At 38.9% G+C, this 14,834-nt stretch overlaps 1 protein-coding gene across 6 annotated transcripts in view; it reads right to left on the reverse strand.

Moving 5' to 3' along the window:
• Window positions 1-14,834, reverse strand: part of NKAIN3 (sodium/potassium transporting ATPase interacting 3) — a 352,622-nt gene that overhangs the window by 78,156 nt on the left and 259,632 nt on the right. For all 6 annotated transcript variants that reach the window (XR_009742521.1, XR_009742522.1, XM_061448406.1 and 3 more), the window contains one exon: window positions 8,799-8,996. Coding sequence is in view for 4 of the 6 variants with exons in the window: in XM_061448406.1 (XP_061304390.1) it covers window positions 8,799-8,996 (198 nt within the window). In the remaining 2 variants the exon portion in view is untranslated. The remainder of the gene's footprint in view (window positions 1-8,798; window positions 8,997-14,834) is intronic.

The raw sequence follows: 14,834 nt of genomic DNA on the forward strand, positions 1-14,834 counted from the left end.
ATTCCTGCTCTGGCTTCTCTTATTTCCCTAGGACAAAACAGACAGTGTTGCAAACCATAGGGGACTGCAGTCAAGAGAAAAGAAGAATTCTTTCAGCAGTCAGGTCACATTCAGGCAATAAATTTTAATGGAAGAGCAAGGCTGTGAATTCAGTGCATGATTAAAAGAAAAATGTCCTGTCAGTGGAAGCTCATACAGAGATGGGTTTTAATCAGTGAATATTTTTCCCCTGTATAAGAAAGTCTGGTCACATGGTTATCAACTACAATATGCAGGAGGAATCATCACGATGAGTATGAGTGAGCACAGTCCTGTTGCTGTTAGGATCAGAGACAGTAGCGTGATGCTTGCCTCTAATTTGTCTGCATCCTTTACACTACGTGTGCAGATGTAGACTGTCCTGGGTTCAGCAGCAGCAGTCATTTTTCTCCTTCTTAGTAGCTGGTGCAGCGCTGTGGTTTTGACTTTAGCCTGAGAACAGCGCTGATAATACCGATGTTTTTAGTTATTGTTCAAATGTTTACTCTGACCAAGGACTTTTTGAGTCTCATGCTCTGCCAGGGAGGTGGGGACACCTGACCCAGACTAGCCAAAGAGGTATTCCATACCACAGCACATCATGCCCACTATATAAACTGGGGGCAGTTACCTCGAAGACCCAGATCACTGCTCAGGTCGGGCTGGGTATCGGTTGGCGGGTGGTGAGCGGTTGTATTCTCTCCCCTTGTTATTTCGGTAGCAGTAGTGGTTTGTGTTATTCCTTGGTTACTGTACTGTTCTTATCTCAACCCCTGGGAGTTACATTCTTTCGATTCTCCTCCCCATCCCTCTGGGAGCAGGGGGAGGAAGAAATGGGGCGAGTGAGGGAGCAGCTGCGTGGTTCTGAGTTACCGGGTGGGCTTAAATCATGACAAAGATTAAGGAATCTTAGTATTCTTAGTAAATATATACTCTTGGTAAAATACCTTTTCATTACTTAAAAGCAGATCTGCAAGTAAAAATCAATTAGAATTGTGTTTTCTGAAAAAAAAAAAAAAAAGCCCCACCAAAGTCAAGCCTATTCAGCCACAGCTGTCGAACAGTTAGCCTGGAGAAGATTCCCTTCCTTGGTTGGTTTATCAACTTTCAAACTGGAGCTGATCTGCAGCACGCTGCTGGAGATGGGGCAGATCTGTTTGCACCGAATTGCAGGTTGGCAGAAAGGCATGAACTTGATTCCACCTTCAGAGGAAACTATCATGCACTGATTGCCACAGAAGTTGCTGAAAGCTCAGGAGTGTCCCCAGAGGTTTGAAGACAAATATCCTTGGGACCACCATGCTCTGACTTCCTGAATTTTCAGGCTCCTTGGTGTCTCAGTAGCCCATCAAACAGTTTATGGCTACAGACAATGTAGTCAATAAAATATCCCTAAAATACAAAGGAAATACTGTTTTGATTTTTCTAAATGAAAAGCACTGGATTTCCTTGTTCTCTAAAAAAAATATTGAAATTGCCAATCTTTGTTACACTTTCCACTTTCTCTTATAAATTCCCAGTTCCTAGCACAGCGTTCAGCATTCTGCTCAGCTCTAAACATAGCATGTAAGCATACAAGTTTCCTGAGGCAGTTCAACATGTATTTACCTGTTCCACCACCTCTTCTGCTTATTTGCAGAGATGCTGCCTTGTATTGTGACCACCAAGTTTTCTATGCATTGGGCTGCTACAGTTTCCTGTTCACTGTCAGTTCAGGTTAACTTGAAAATACTGGAAATGGATCTGAATTAAAGTATTTAACTGAGCATTACAGTAACTCTGCCATAGGGGAGGTAATTTTGAGCAATAGTTGAAGGGCCAAAATATTGAGTATTTTCCAAGTCTTCCATTTATCTCATGTTTCTGCATATTTTGATTGAAATATTAATGAACTAAACCCAATCAAAATAGACAATCAACTTTTATATTTACTTTAAATATTTTTGTGTAAATAAAAATATTTCATAATAGCTGCATGCAATTTCATTGTTTTTTTTGTACAATATTGAAAAAATGCCATAGTAATTTTTATGTAAAATGGAAAACAAATCCTTATCAAACACCTGCAAAATGTCTAGAACAATTTAGTTCTCATATTGATTAGTTGACAAGGTGAAGGCACTACTATCTATATTGCTAGTGCTTAAACTGCTGTCCCCTATCTCCTCATCTTTAACCAGCTCTGCTGCTGAAGTTGCCTGTTTTTTCACAAATCCAACATAACACTCAATGAATAAATGAACATGCAAATAACTGTAATATAAGTGGTTTCAATTCCTTTTAAATGAGCTGCTTGAAAGAGCAGACTTCCCTGGAAAGGACAATTGAGATGGAAAAAAACACAGATTTTTCTTGATTCTGTCTCATACAGCTGGTTTATTTACCCAGACTGGTAATTAGACAAATATACTTGTGTATTTGACCACCTACACATGACCATGAGTAATGAGGTCTGATTAAATGAGAAAGCACAAGGCCATTCCTAGAACATAGGTGCAGATACAGTCTCTCACTAGTTTTTATTCTGTTTTTACTTACTTAACATGGAAAGCTTGATATTGCAAAGGTGAAGTGGACTGTATGCATCCCTGATCCAATGCCATAAGCACTAGAGGAATTGCACAAGGTGTAGATTATGATACAAATACAATGAAACATCTATTACAAAGCACTGGGAGTAATAACAAAGACCATAGGTTTGCACAAGCCTCTAGGCTCTCTGCAGTCTCTTCCAGGGACCGACAACTCCTCTGTAACATTGACCAGGCTGAAAAAGTTCTTCTGATATTCAATAATCTTGTTATCATGCTAAACTTACTAATGAATCTGTAAGAAGTCAACAGCCTACCCTAACTAATTATTCACATGGGTAAGAGACAAGTGTTTATTATTGTGATGATGATGATGATGATGATATGATGATTATGAGGTGGAAGAAGAATAAGAATAGGCATATCTTTCATACCCTTTCTTTTGGAGTAATACTGAAGTTCAGCTCTGCAGACAATGCAAAGTTAGTTTGCCATGTCACTTGAGCAAATGTTGATTATGGAAAAGAAGACATTTTAACTGCTTCCCAAACCAAGAAGGTGAAAAGTTGCAAACAAAAATTCAAGAAAAGACAGACAGGGTAACTGTATTTTACTCATGTACCATTCCTGTAGTCCTTAACGCTAAATTAACTCATGTTTTCCGATCACATGCTGATGTTGACCAATATTCTTAATCAATCACACGTCACTCAAGGAAATGGAAAGAGAGCAAGGAACCTTCCTGAGCACTGGTGTCAGCCCCTGAAGGGGTTTTCTTTGGAGAACAATATATATGTTGTGCTTCCTAGCATCCTTTTCTGACCAATTCTAAAAATAACAGGGCCCTAACTAATGGGAAAAAAAGGACTGCTGCAGCTCCCTGAGGGAATTACATTATATATTGATACCATTAGCCCTTTTGCTACATTTAAATGAATACAAACCAAACTGCAGCTCTGGCTGCCTGAGGGGAGGGGCAAAAGCTGCTTTGCAACCTCTTTTGGAACACCTTGTGGAGTTTTTCAAATGGCATACACAAAGCAATCTTAACATCAGGATAGAGGAAGAGCCATCTGAATTAGCCCCGAAAGCTCAGAAGTAAAAGCTTTGTCAATGATCTGAAATTAATTAAGCCACTTGAGCACTGTCCCTGATCTTAGTGGCTCTCTAGCTCAATAGCCATAATGTTTCCCTCAATTAATTATTTACACGAAATGCAAAACTTCCATTTTAATGTCTGATCTTCTAAATGTGGGTTTTAATTAAATTCTGTTTTTCTTTGACAAACAAAGCATTTAAGTCTACCAAATGTCATCATTCATTTTCATATTAAATAACCAATATTTGGCAGATTCTTTGAAGACAGCAGGGCAGAAATTCACAAAGTGAGGTAGTTGCTTGGGGTCAGGGTCAGTATGAGGTACTGACTGTGACAGATATTCAGAAATGTAATCAGATCACATTACTTATCATTTCCTTACGCAAGTGATGGTGTATGGGGAAAATAACATTGGAACTCTTAACAGTTTGGGCCCCAATGGTTTCTACAGCACCAAAGAACGTTTCAAAACAAACCCATGCTCCGCTACTTTTGATAGCATCTTCACACAACCATTTACATAAAAGACAAACCTTTCTTGCAGACCAGAGTAAGGCCAAATATAAATGAAATTATTGCCCACAATAAATAGAGAACATCTGAATCCTTGCAGACCTGTACCCCAAATTCAAGGTGTTTTCAGCTTTGTTTTCTGTCTGAACATCAAGAGAGAATGCATCCAAGAGTGAAAGGACATTCAAAAACAGCAAAGAAACTCAATCCTTATCCACCCAAAGTTTCAGCTCTATGCCCCATTCTTCATCTGAGGTGGCACAACAGTGGACGCAAGACAGACATGCTGCTTAATGCAGGGCTGGAGATGCTCACGCATTCCCTCATTAGGATGGTAGAAGACCTTAATAGGACAGAATGCCCCCGAACGGCATCTCATAAATGTCACTGTAACCACAAGATATCATGTGAAAACATCCCTTTCCCTACCATGTCAAAAATGTAGGGGATAAGTTTCTCCAGCAGGGATTTAAAAATTAACATGTTCTTCTGCACCCTTCTAGGTAAACAGATTATCTAACTGCTTCCTGCAAGCTCCTGCCTCAGCCTGCTCTGAGGAATGAATTGTGGCTGGACATTTGCCCACTCCCCTTCTACTGATGCAGCCGCATCAATAGGAGGGAATTCCTCTGCATGCCTGGGAGCGTTCCTGGCACTGGCACACTGTCGCCCATGCCGCTATGTGTGTGGGAGGTTGGCCTGCTCTAGCTACCACTCTCCGCACACAGTTCCCAGGCACAGTTTTGCGCAAGAGAATACTCCCATAGATTATTCCCACTGGGTAGCTTGAACCAACTAGGCTGGTTTTGGAGGCTGAGACCATCAGCAGAGATGTGAGCTGTTCTGACCCAGTTGGCTTCAGTACCCAGTTCCACTGGCATGCTTAATTTATGTGTATAGATGTAGACTATCTGTCTTGCAGGAGAATCATCCAGACTCATGGTCGCCACATTATCCAACTCCAAATTTGGCTTCCACAAGTGCTTTTTCCTACATTTGTGATATTACAGCTTCATTCTGTAAAAAGTAATACCTTTTTTCTGGCTATGTTTTGCACTTGGTAGTGTTACTGATAAGCTATTCTCCACTGATTTGTGCCTAACTTTACCTTAGGCAGATATGTTCACTGCTTTTCACTCCACAACGGAAAGGACTCAATACTCTTAATCATCCTATATTACACCTTTGCCTGACTTTATAGTGTAGTGAAAACCAGGCCACTCTGCAGGAGTGGGATTTTTTTTGTGATAAGTGTTGCTCATCTCTACGTCTTGGTGTCACCTACGGGTTTCTGTAATTGACACTTATAAGAGGCAACAGATGGACCTGTATTTGGTCAGCATCAACATGCTGAACAGTTCAAATGCTTTGTATGCTTCTAGGTTTAGAGATTTTTCTTACTTTTTTTTCACCCCTTCTAGGTTTTAGGTATGTCTCTTCTTTTCTGCAAATTTCATACCATTCTCTCATATTTCTCTTGATTTCACCTGAGTTGAAAGAAATGTTTAACACCTTCAACTTCCAGTCACTTCAAGGGCCACCCAGAATCAGGATGAGAAGCAAAGTGACTGTTTCATCAAGAAAAGATAGTTGTTTTTTTTTTAGAAACCACTATAAAGCAAATACAAAAAGAGCTTTACTGTGTCAGAATTAAAGAAACGGCTGTTGAGCCTGCTCCCTGAAGCAGGGTCCAATCTAGTCCCAGCTGCAGTAATCTGTGCATATAAAAAATTCCATGTCAGTTAAAAAAAAAAAAAAAAAAGAGAAAAGTCACCTTTGAAAAATGGAGAACTGCTGCTAGCCAGTTATGTGTCTCCACAGGTATCCAATATTTACCCCTGGAGGGATTTCTTCTTACAGAGGCTCTAACTCCCTTCCAAATGGAAGTGCGCACCTTCCTGGTCATTTGGAGAAGGGTTAGCATGATAAAATGATTTGTTATACCAATAAAGTTTTTGTTACACTGTAAAATGGTTTGTTACGCCACCACTGCTACATAAAAATGTTATGAAAATTAAGTAGGTTGTAAGGTCCAAAAAGGAATAAGCTACTTTTAGGACTACCTACTAGGAAAAGGAAAAAGAAGGATCTACAATTCTTCAGTACTGTAAAAAGGCAAACTCAATGACCTTTTAACTAGCAACTGAAATTGGTACCCCAATTAGGAAAGCAGTTATGCATCCAAAATGAATGGGAACTTGCTCAGGCCAACAGTACTCAGGAAATGGGAGGAAACTGCAACAAATTTGATCATCCAGGTGGTGACTTCTCTCCCGCGTGAGAAAAAATTAATTAATCCTAAATTACAGTTCAGAATGGGAACTGAAGTACAGACTCATGGTATGCTAATCATAGCATGCCACAGATGCGACAGCAAGATACTAACACTGGAAAGAAAAACCCTTACTTTGTGTATGTGATTTTAATTTTAACATTGTGTATTTCAGTCTAAAGCAATATCTGAAACTGGCAACTATTTAATTCACAGTCAAGCCTTACAAGTTCCTGGCACATTTTGAACTCGTTTCATGAATTGTAATGAATTGTATCCAGAATTTATTTATGATTGTTCCAGGCAATCATTTACTCCATAAGAAAGGGAAGGCCTGTTACATCTTATGCTTTGTAATTATTACATAGTTTTTATACTTTTCCATTTTCATGTTTCTTTCAGTTTGCATCTATTAACTGTTTTTATTCTATTATTTTAATACTAATATTTGTGTTCCTTCCATTTCGTATATTTTGACCAGAATAGTACTGCACTGACAAATGCAGAGGAAAAAACTGTTCCTGATTCCAACTGAACTCTAAATTTGCTTCTAATCACAAAGAATCTAGAAAATTCTAAAAATTTCTAACACAAAACATATTTCCTTATAGAAACAGCCTTATGAAACAGAGGGAATGATGCTGTGTGACAAGAGAGGAAAAAGAACCTTCTTTGAATACCAGGCCCTCACTAGAGTAAGGAAGGTGCATTCAGTTGAGCTTTACAGATATAGTGTGCAAAATTCTTCTGCAAGGTCTGCTTTCACAGAAACGTTATAATGTATGGTAACATACACAGGGCTGGGCCTCAAGAAAATTAAACTTTGACTTCACTGGAAAAGATCCTGTCTTTGCTGCCTGACTGAACAACAGTCAGGAGAAGGCTTATGTAGGTGTTTGTGATATCACTGATGCCTGAGAAGCTGACAGGAGCAGACACATAGCTTGTGCAGGTGCATGTGATGTCACTGGTCCACTAACCAAGTCTGCTAATTCAGACCTGGATTGTCAAGTGGAAGTTCATTAATCACTGATGTAAGATACAAATTGACCAAATTCTGAGTAAAAGCAGTGGCAAGGAAAGAGCACTCGGCATCTTACAAAAGGCATTTAGTAATGAAAAGAAGTTACCTTGAACTTTCAGACTACTTCATTCAAGACAGTTGGACAGGATGACAGATAAGCCACATACACTAACTATTTTCTTTCAAAAGAGAGATGTCCTTATCTTGAAAAAAAAACCACATTAAAATGTGAAAGTAAATTTAAACTAATGAGTGAGATTTATCATGCAGATCCCTTCTACTTTGCTAGTGGAAGTATTTACCATGCAGTCAGTAAAACAGTGTGAAGTACTAAATAGATCAGGAATACCCAGCCCTTTGGTTGTTCAGACCAGGTAGCTCACCTGACTAGTAGGTGTGGACTGCAGACTGCATCTCTTCTCACATTGTCTGACAAGAACTGATCACCATCATTAGGACAACAAACTATGAGCATTTATATTCTCAGAATAGGTCTGGGCATCTGGGGTGTATCAGACCTCTGTGTACCTATTTGGGATACGCCGTACTACATGCAACTTTGTATAGAAAGAGCTACCACTTCTAAAAGATCACATGCAGCTCACACCAAACAACTTTTAATCACAAGCAGAAGCAGCCATCAGACTAAGGAAAGACTGTGTCCAAGAATGGGCTTTTGCTCCCAAAGCAACTTATCCAGCCCAGCACTTTCCTGCACTGCAGGCATTTTGTAGTGAGTTCTTGTATTAGCAGTTTTTGACTGGTATTGCAACTCCAATCACGGAGGTGGAATATTCTGATAATGCAGAGCTTTCAGGAAAGAACAAACAACATGGTTAAATATAAATGGGTACTTTAATTTCTAATACTTCTCTGACCTTTTTCAAGAGTTACAACCATATCTCACTTTGGGAAGAAACACAGCCATATACGATGTAAAATATATGTACATTCAGGCCTGAATAAATATCATCATTGATTGTGAACTTCAGAAAGCTTTAACCAAATTAATCTTGAACTAATTTGCTCTCCTTTGCTGTATATGTCTCAATGAATGAGACCCAAGAACCTGAGTTAATTTTCACCTGTCCCATCAAAGGCCAGAATGGAGATTGTGGCTGCACAGAGCTTTGTGAGATAGGAGCAGTGCACATTTTAATAATGTGAATATCATTCTCTAGTTCAAAATTAGAGATATTTAAAAGATCAAAACCAACTAAAACTCTGTGCTGTCATCCATCACCTACTACATCCCTCTGTCAGGAGAAAGACACCAAACAGCAGCAGGCTGCATGTGAAAGGACTGCTGGAATCTGACTGCAAAAAGAAACTTGAACTTACAGAGAGGAGTATTTGGATAGCGCTGTGAATGACCTCTAGGTACTGGAAATCAATGATGCAGCCCGTCACGGAGACGTAGGAATAATCCTCCAGGATGCCAGGGGCAGAAGGACGCACCACCCTTCGTATGCAGCCCGGCCCGTGTTCCCGCCACCAAGAGCGGTGCATTGAGATGTTAAAGGTCATGAGATCAGTTTCCTAGGAGAAAGGGAAGGAAGAAGTGTGAAAACCTCTCAACTCCAAGGTAATTGTAAAATGTGTGTGCAAAATTGCCAGCCATATGCCCACAAAATACCCCTGTTGCCCTTTGCATCTCTGAAAATCTGGCCTGTCAGTCTGTCTGTGGCTGTTTATTTTCATCCTGACCAAAGGGAGATTTGGTCCACATTCCAATTGCAGGAGTCCTGTTGTTTTCCTCCGTTAACTGTGCTTATTCTGGCCACACCTGAAAATTGACAGCTGAATTATATTCTGCCAGTCTTTGTTACTGCCAGTTAGCAGTAAGAAATCTGCTTTGCTGTTTTGGTCTCCATAACTTCTTTACCCTTAAAATGCAGATTTGCTGAAGCATTATTTACAGTTGATGAGGCATTTCTCTTTTGACTTTGCATGTCATTCCTTCATGTTGGTTCAGAACGTTTTCATCTGCAATATGAAAATAACTTTTAAAATCAGGAGCTGACAGACAATTCAGTTTAATGAAAATATAATTATAAATATAAGGTCTCAGGAAACAGCCAAGGCTTTCTCCATAAAACAATGCCAAAGATTGCACAGTGTTATCAAGTGTTTTTAAAAACTGTCAACTGTAAGAAATGTCATCTGTCAAGCAATACACACATACTTGATTCTCATTTTTTCAGTAAGTCTTTGTTGAGTAGGTATATGGATTTGCCATGCAGGTTAGTGTGTAGCAAATATGTCAAGGTAACACTTTATAACTGTTATCACAACTGTGGAAATGAATTGTGATGTTAGTGGCTCCAGTGTCAAATCTTTCTTTGCTCTCAAGGGATATTTCCTCTTTTAATTTTTTTTTTTCTCTTTAAGTTTTGATTATTATGCCCTGTTTCAGTGTTCGTGCTTGGTTAGTTCACACCAGTGGCACAGAAAAATGGTAAATTTGCATAGGGAAACAGCATGGTAAATGTTGCTGACACATTTAAAATGTAAGAATTAGTCATGTGGTCAGAACAAACATCTCTTAGAAATAAAATCATTTCTGGGATACACTTATGTTTGGTTCTTGGGGTGATTAAAATAAATTGCTTGACTTGATGGTCATGTTTAGAGATGCTTAACTAGACAGTCAGGTTCATATTTAAAGGCTGCTAGTCATGCAGAGAAGGAAACAACAACATTATAGTTAAATTCTTTGATTAAAACCAAAAGAGACGTCATGACCACACTTGTTGCCTTTTTTTTAAAAAAAAAAATATTATTATTCAGAAATTCTGGATAAGGCTGGGAGAACATCTTTCTATAATTACTTTTCACTGTGTCTATTATGTTCTGAGTCCTGGAAGCAGGTAAAAGTAGGTAATGATGGCCCAGCAAAGATCAGTTTCAGAAATGCAAACAAAACCATCTGGTGCATTAGCTTGACCTCTAAAACATTACTTCACAAAATGGCAGCCATAAGCTGTTTGAGCTGATAAATGTTAAGCTGCCAATCAATAGAAGAAAGCCTGACAAAAATCAATCCTTTTTTGTTGTTAGTGGCTGAAGCACACTCCTCTCTAACTTCTTGGAGGTTCTTAATCCATAAAATGAGTCAAATGTGCCAGGCATCAAAAATTAACCTGTATCTTCATAGTAATTTTCAGAAGTATAGAAAATTCAAAAGCTCTTTGCCTGGGTGTAGAGGTTTTAAATATCAGCACACTTTTGGGTGTGTTTCAGTATTTGTGAATTCAGAGCTTGGAAACACTGTGAATGGTGGAAAAGCTGCTGCCCAAGAGGCTTATTTGTAGTTGCATGTTTAACTAAAATTCAGAATTCTTTCAGAAAGTACAAGCAGATGCTCAAAAGTTTTTCAACAGAACATGCACTACCTTCCAGTGTACATCACAACTTCACAGTGTACAACACAAGCTATCATTAAGCAAATGTGTATAAAATGCTTAATCTTCAGCAGATGATGTAATGTAAACTGCATATTTCTTGTGAAAAGAATGCTGCTTCATAGCAAGAAACTCAGTTTCCTGCTCTGTACAAGAGACATCAAGTAGTCTCTTTGACAAATCCGGTTGGGATTCATTTAACAATTGAAATTTCAATCATGGATGTAAAGCTGCTGTCTTCTGAGCTTCAGACCCATTACATTTGTCTTGCCTTGTATTCCATACATCAGTGGGTAAACTATACTTCCTGAGCTGGTAACCTCTCAGACAGATTCCATAAACTAAGAGGAGGCAGAACACAGATACCAGGACTCCCAGGAAAATCATGTGGGACTTAGGGAAATTACTCTTTTCCCTTTTCAGTCAGCACTATAGCAATACTCCAGTCTGTGGTAAGAAGTTTGCTTCCGAGTGTAGGATCAGCCCAATAACCACCCTTCTATTGATGGAGAGTCCCACTTAACTGTCTACAGTTTTTTAAGCTTTTAAACTATATATAGGATTTGTGTTGGCTGTCAGCCCAAGGATTAATTTTGATCATTATTGAAAATCATTGCTGCAGCAGGTATTTTCTTTTAGGTGCGATGTAATCCCTTTAAGTCTCAGTAATACTGTTTCTAAGTGCTTGGAGATAACATTTAATTTCATTATATCTACTTAAATTCTACATTTGTTTTCAAATGGACATTTTCTATTAGGCAGGGTTTTCAGCAACCTGATCTAGTGAAAGATGACCGTGCCCATGACAGGGAGGTTAGAGTAGACAATCTTTGACGGTCCTTTCTGACCCAAACCATTCTATGATTTTATTATTCTATTTTTAGGTTGTGAATCTAGATACACTTTAACAGATAATAGCATAGACCGATTTATTGTAAAACTAAAGAGCAATAATAAGGATTGTGTTCCTTTTGTTTACTTCTGCATACTTTATATACAGTGCCTATACTAACAACACAAAAAATTAACGAGAAAGTAAGACTAACTAAAGTCACCGGGTGTAAAGTAAAAGGACACTAAAACTCCAGGAAAAAACCCTCAACACACCAAGATTGCCTTGTATAGCAAATAAATATTACACTGTGACATGATGATTATGCATTGTAGAAATATTTTTTTTTCACTGTATGTTTCTGCTTTATGACATGCTAGTTTGTATTTCTTTCATTGCTTCTTATTATCTGAAAAATACACTTTTAGGAAAACTGTAACAAAAGGCATTAGCATGTTGGGGGAGGATGGAGGAGAAGCACTTTTCCCTCCACGAGACAGCAGTCAACACCTGAAATTTTACAGAAAGGTGCAAGAGCACTAAGGCTTGACAAAGCATACTGTTAGATACCTTGACTTTATTTATTGTTGATTGTGTGGTATCTAGCCCTTCCTAGCACTTATTATTTTATTAATACATACTATAATGCTTATTATAAATAACCATTAATTAGGTTGAGGCAAAAAACTATTCACATCCCAAGAGTATCAAGGACGCTCTAGATTTGTCTGACTATCCAGTTTCTGTTTTTACCGGTGAGAAGAAAAGATTTTTATTCAAACAACTTTTCAACAGGTAATAAAAAGATAATATGCACAATGCTAGGAAAATCCCAGCACATTTCCTTGTAATTCTCTACACCCAATTAGGTTCATAGTTAAGATGTAGTGGTGTTGACATGGATAAGGGACACACACATTCCTCTAGTATCTAATTTCAAGGAGACATTAATCCTCATTAGATACAAATGATATGTTCCAGTGTTAAGAAAACCTGCTCTAATTGTAGGAGTACTTTGAAGCATAAGCACCAGCTATTAGCCAAAGACCCTCATTAGCAGCATTATCTTAGTTTTCCACCCTGTTAGAAAGCCAGAAGGCAAGAAGTCAGCAAGAGAAGCATACTGCTGTACTCCTCATGCAGGGTTAGTATTAGTCACAAGAACAAGTCGTAAGAGCCAGCAAAGGGCTGCTTTTTGAAACTTGCTGCCCTTAAAAATGAGCTCTGATCTTTGACAATAATTAGGTCCGTGCTCAAATCCCAGCTTCATGGCTTATGACTCTTCCTTGGTCTACCTCCTTTTTGCGGCAGTCTGTCTGAGAAAAAAGCCCAGAGAGCTAACACACTACAACAGAAAAAAGCTCCAAGCCTAAAAGAAAAAATGGCATTAGAAAGTGTGATTGGATCAATGTGAGTCTTACTCATCGCTTGTCACAGGAAGTTCAGAATGAGCACAAAGATGTCATGACAGCCCAGAAAAGCTGTTGTGCTCCAATGGAGTCCTTGACATGTAATTAAGCTGAACACTTAGTCTGAAAATTGCTCTCACCTATTCCCTATGATGATCCAGAGGTAAGAAAGACAGGCCTGGAGTGATGGCAAACTGCAAGCACTGCTTCAGTGCCTCAAGTTTTAAATACTGGGAATAGGATGAGGGTTTGTGTGAAATCGAGGGTTTATGTGAAGTCAAGGGTTTGTGCAGATTGCTGTGTCCCTTACTCAGGCTGTATTTGATTTTGACTGAAATGAAGAATCGAGACAAGACTGAAATGTAACTGTAATAGTAAAAACCTAGAAACATCATTGGCAGGCCACATACAGCCACCAGCACAAATGCTGTGGGAAAACTTCTCATAGCAGAAAGCCAGGAAATGTAAAAGGCGGCTTGAAAAACTCTTGGTATATAAAAAAAAGTAAAATAAAAATGTGAAAGCATTCCAATTATGGGCCACAAAATATTCTGATCAAAAGTCTAATAAAACTGTGAACACATTTGAAAAAGGAGTTTATAATGTGAAGCAAATTTGAGTCTCAGCAAGAACATTTTAACCTTTTTTTTTTCCTTTTGTTTTAAAATGATATTGCTGAGATCTCCATGGAGTTAAGCATACATTTGAAATACCACAAGATTAAAACTTGACACCACCATATCTTCCCTCAAAGACAAACTGGCTCAAATCACTATAGAAAGCTCTTCCCACACTATTTTGTCATATTTTATTTATTGATACTCAAAGCAGAAAGGATCAGACTCATGTGCCTCAGCACTGTATTCAGCGTCTAAGCATTCAACAAATACACTGGCTAAGAAAGCACATACCTATTGAGAAGAGTCTTGCAATGTTGATGGGGACTGAATTTCTACACTTAAAATGGATAGGTCTGGCCTGGCTTGATCATGCTAAAACTGTTCTTCTGTAGTCTTCTGTCTTTTGAACCATAGGCATCCCAATGTGACAAATACCACAGACTAACTCTTTCTTGTGGCTAGTTTGCCCAGGGTCAAATGGTGCAAGAGCAGTGAAAGCTATTTTATTGTTTGATATAAGGAAGAAGTTCTTTACTGTGAGGGTGGTGAGGCACTGGAATGTGCTGCCCAAGGAAGCTGAGAATGCTCCATCCCTGGCAGTGTTCAACGTCAGGTTGGAACGAGCTTTGGGTGACACGGCTTAGTGTGAGGTGTCCCTGCCCATGGCGGGGGGGCTGGAACTAGATGATCTTAAGGTCCTTTCCAACCCTAACTATTCTATGATTATATAAAAAAGCTACTGATTGTTGAAGAAAGATTCAAGTGCACTGGACAACACAGCATTTGCCTCCATGCTCTTCTGCAAGTTGTTCATGCTCCCAGTCCATCATCCACTGTCAGTGTTGGTAATGTTTTTAGTGACAGTCCAAGAAAGAAAGAAAAGGTAAACACAGCAGCTAATGTTGAGAACCTCATTTTTTAATGATTCCTCTGGAAAACTTCCCAGATTCCACATCTGCCCTGGCACAGCAGCCTGCACTTCAGAAAGCAAGTCTCACTGGAGGTGCAATGGGAACAGCTACATGTACTCACAGTGGGTAGGCTGCTTTCCCTCTCTTCATTTGAAATACTCTGCCTGCTACTTACACTTTAAACAAATTCGGCTAGTCAGT

This window comes from Pezoporus flaviventris, unplaced genomic scaffold (assembly GCF_033815535.1).
Source record: "Pezoporus flaviventris isolate CSIRO_AGI_PZ_B2104156 unplaced genomic scaffold, CSIRO_AGI_Pfla_v1 ptg000007l, whole genome shotgun sequence".
Lineage (NCBI taxonomy): Eukaryota > Metazoa > Chordata > Aves > Psittaciformes > Psittacidae > Pezoporus > Pezoporus flaviventris.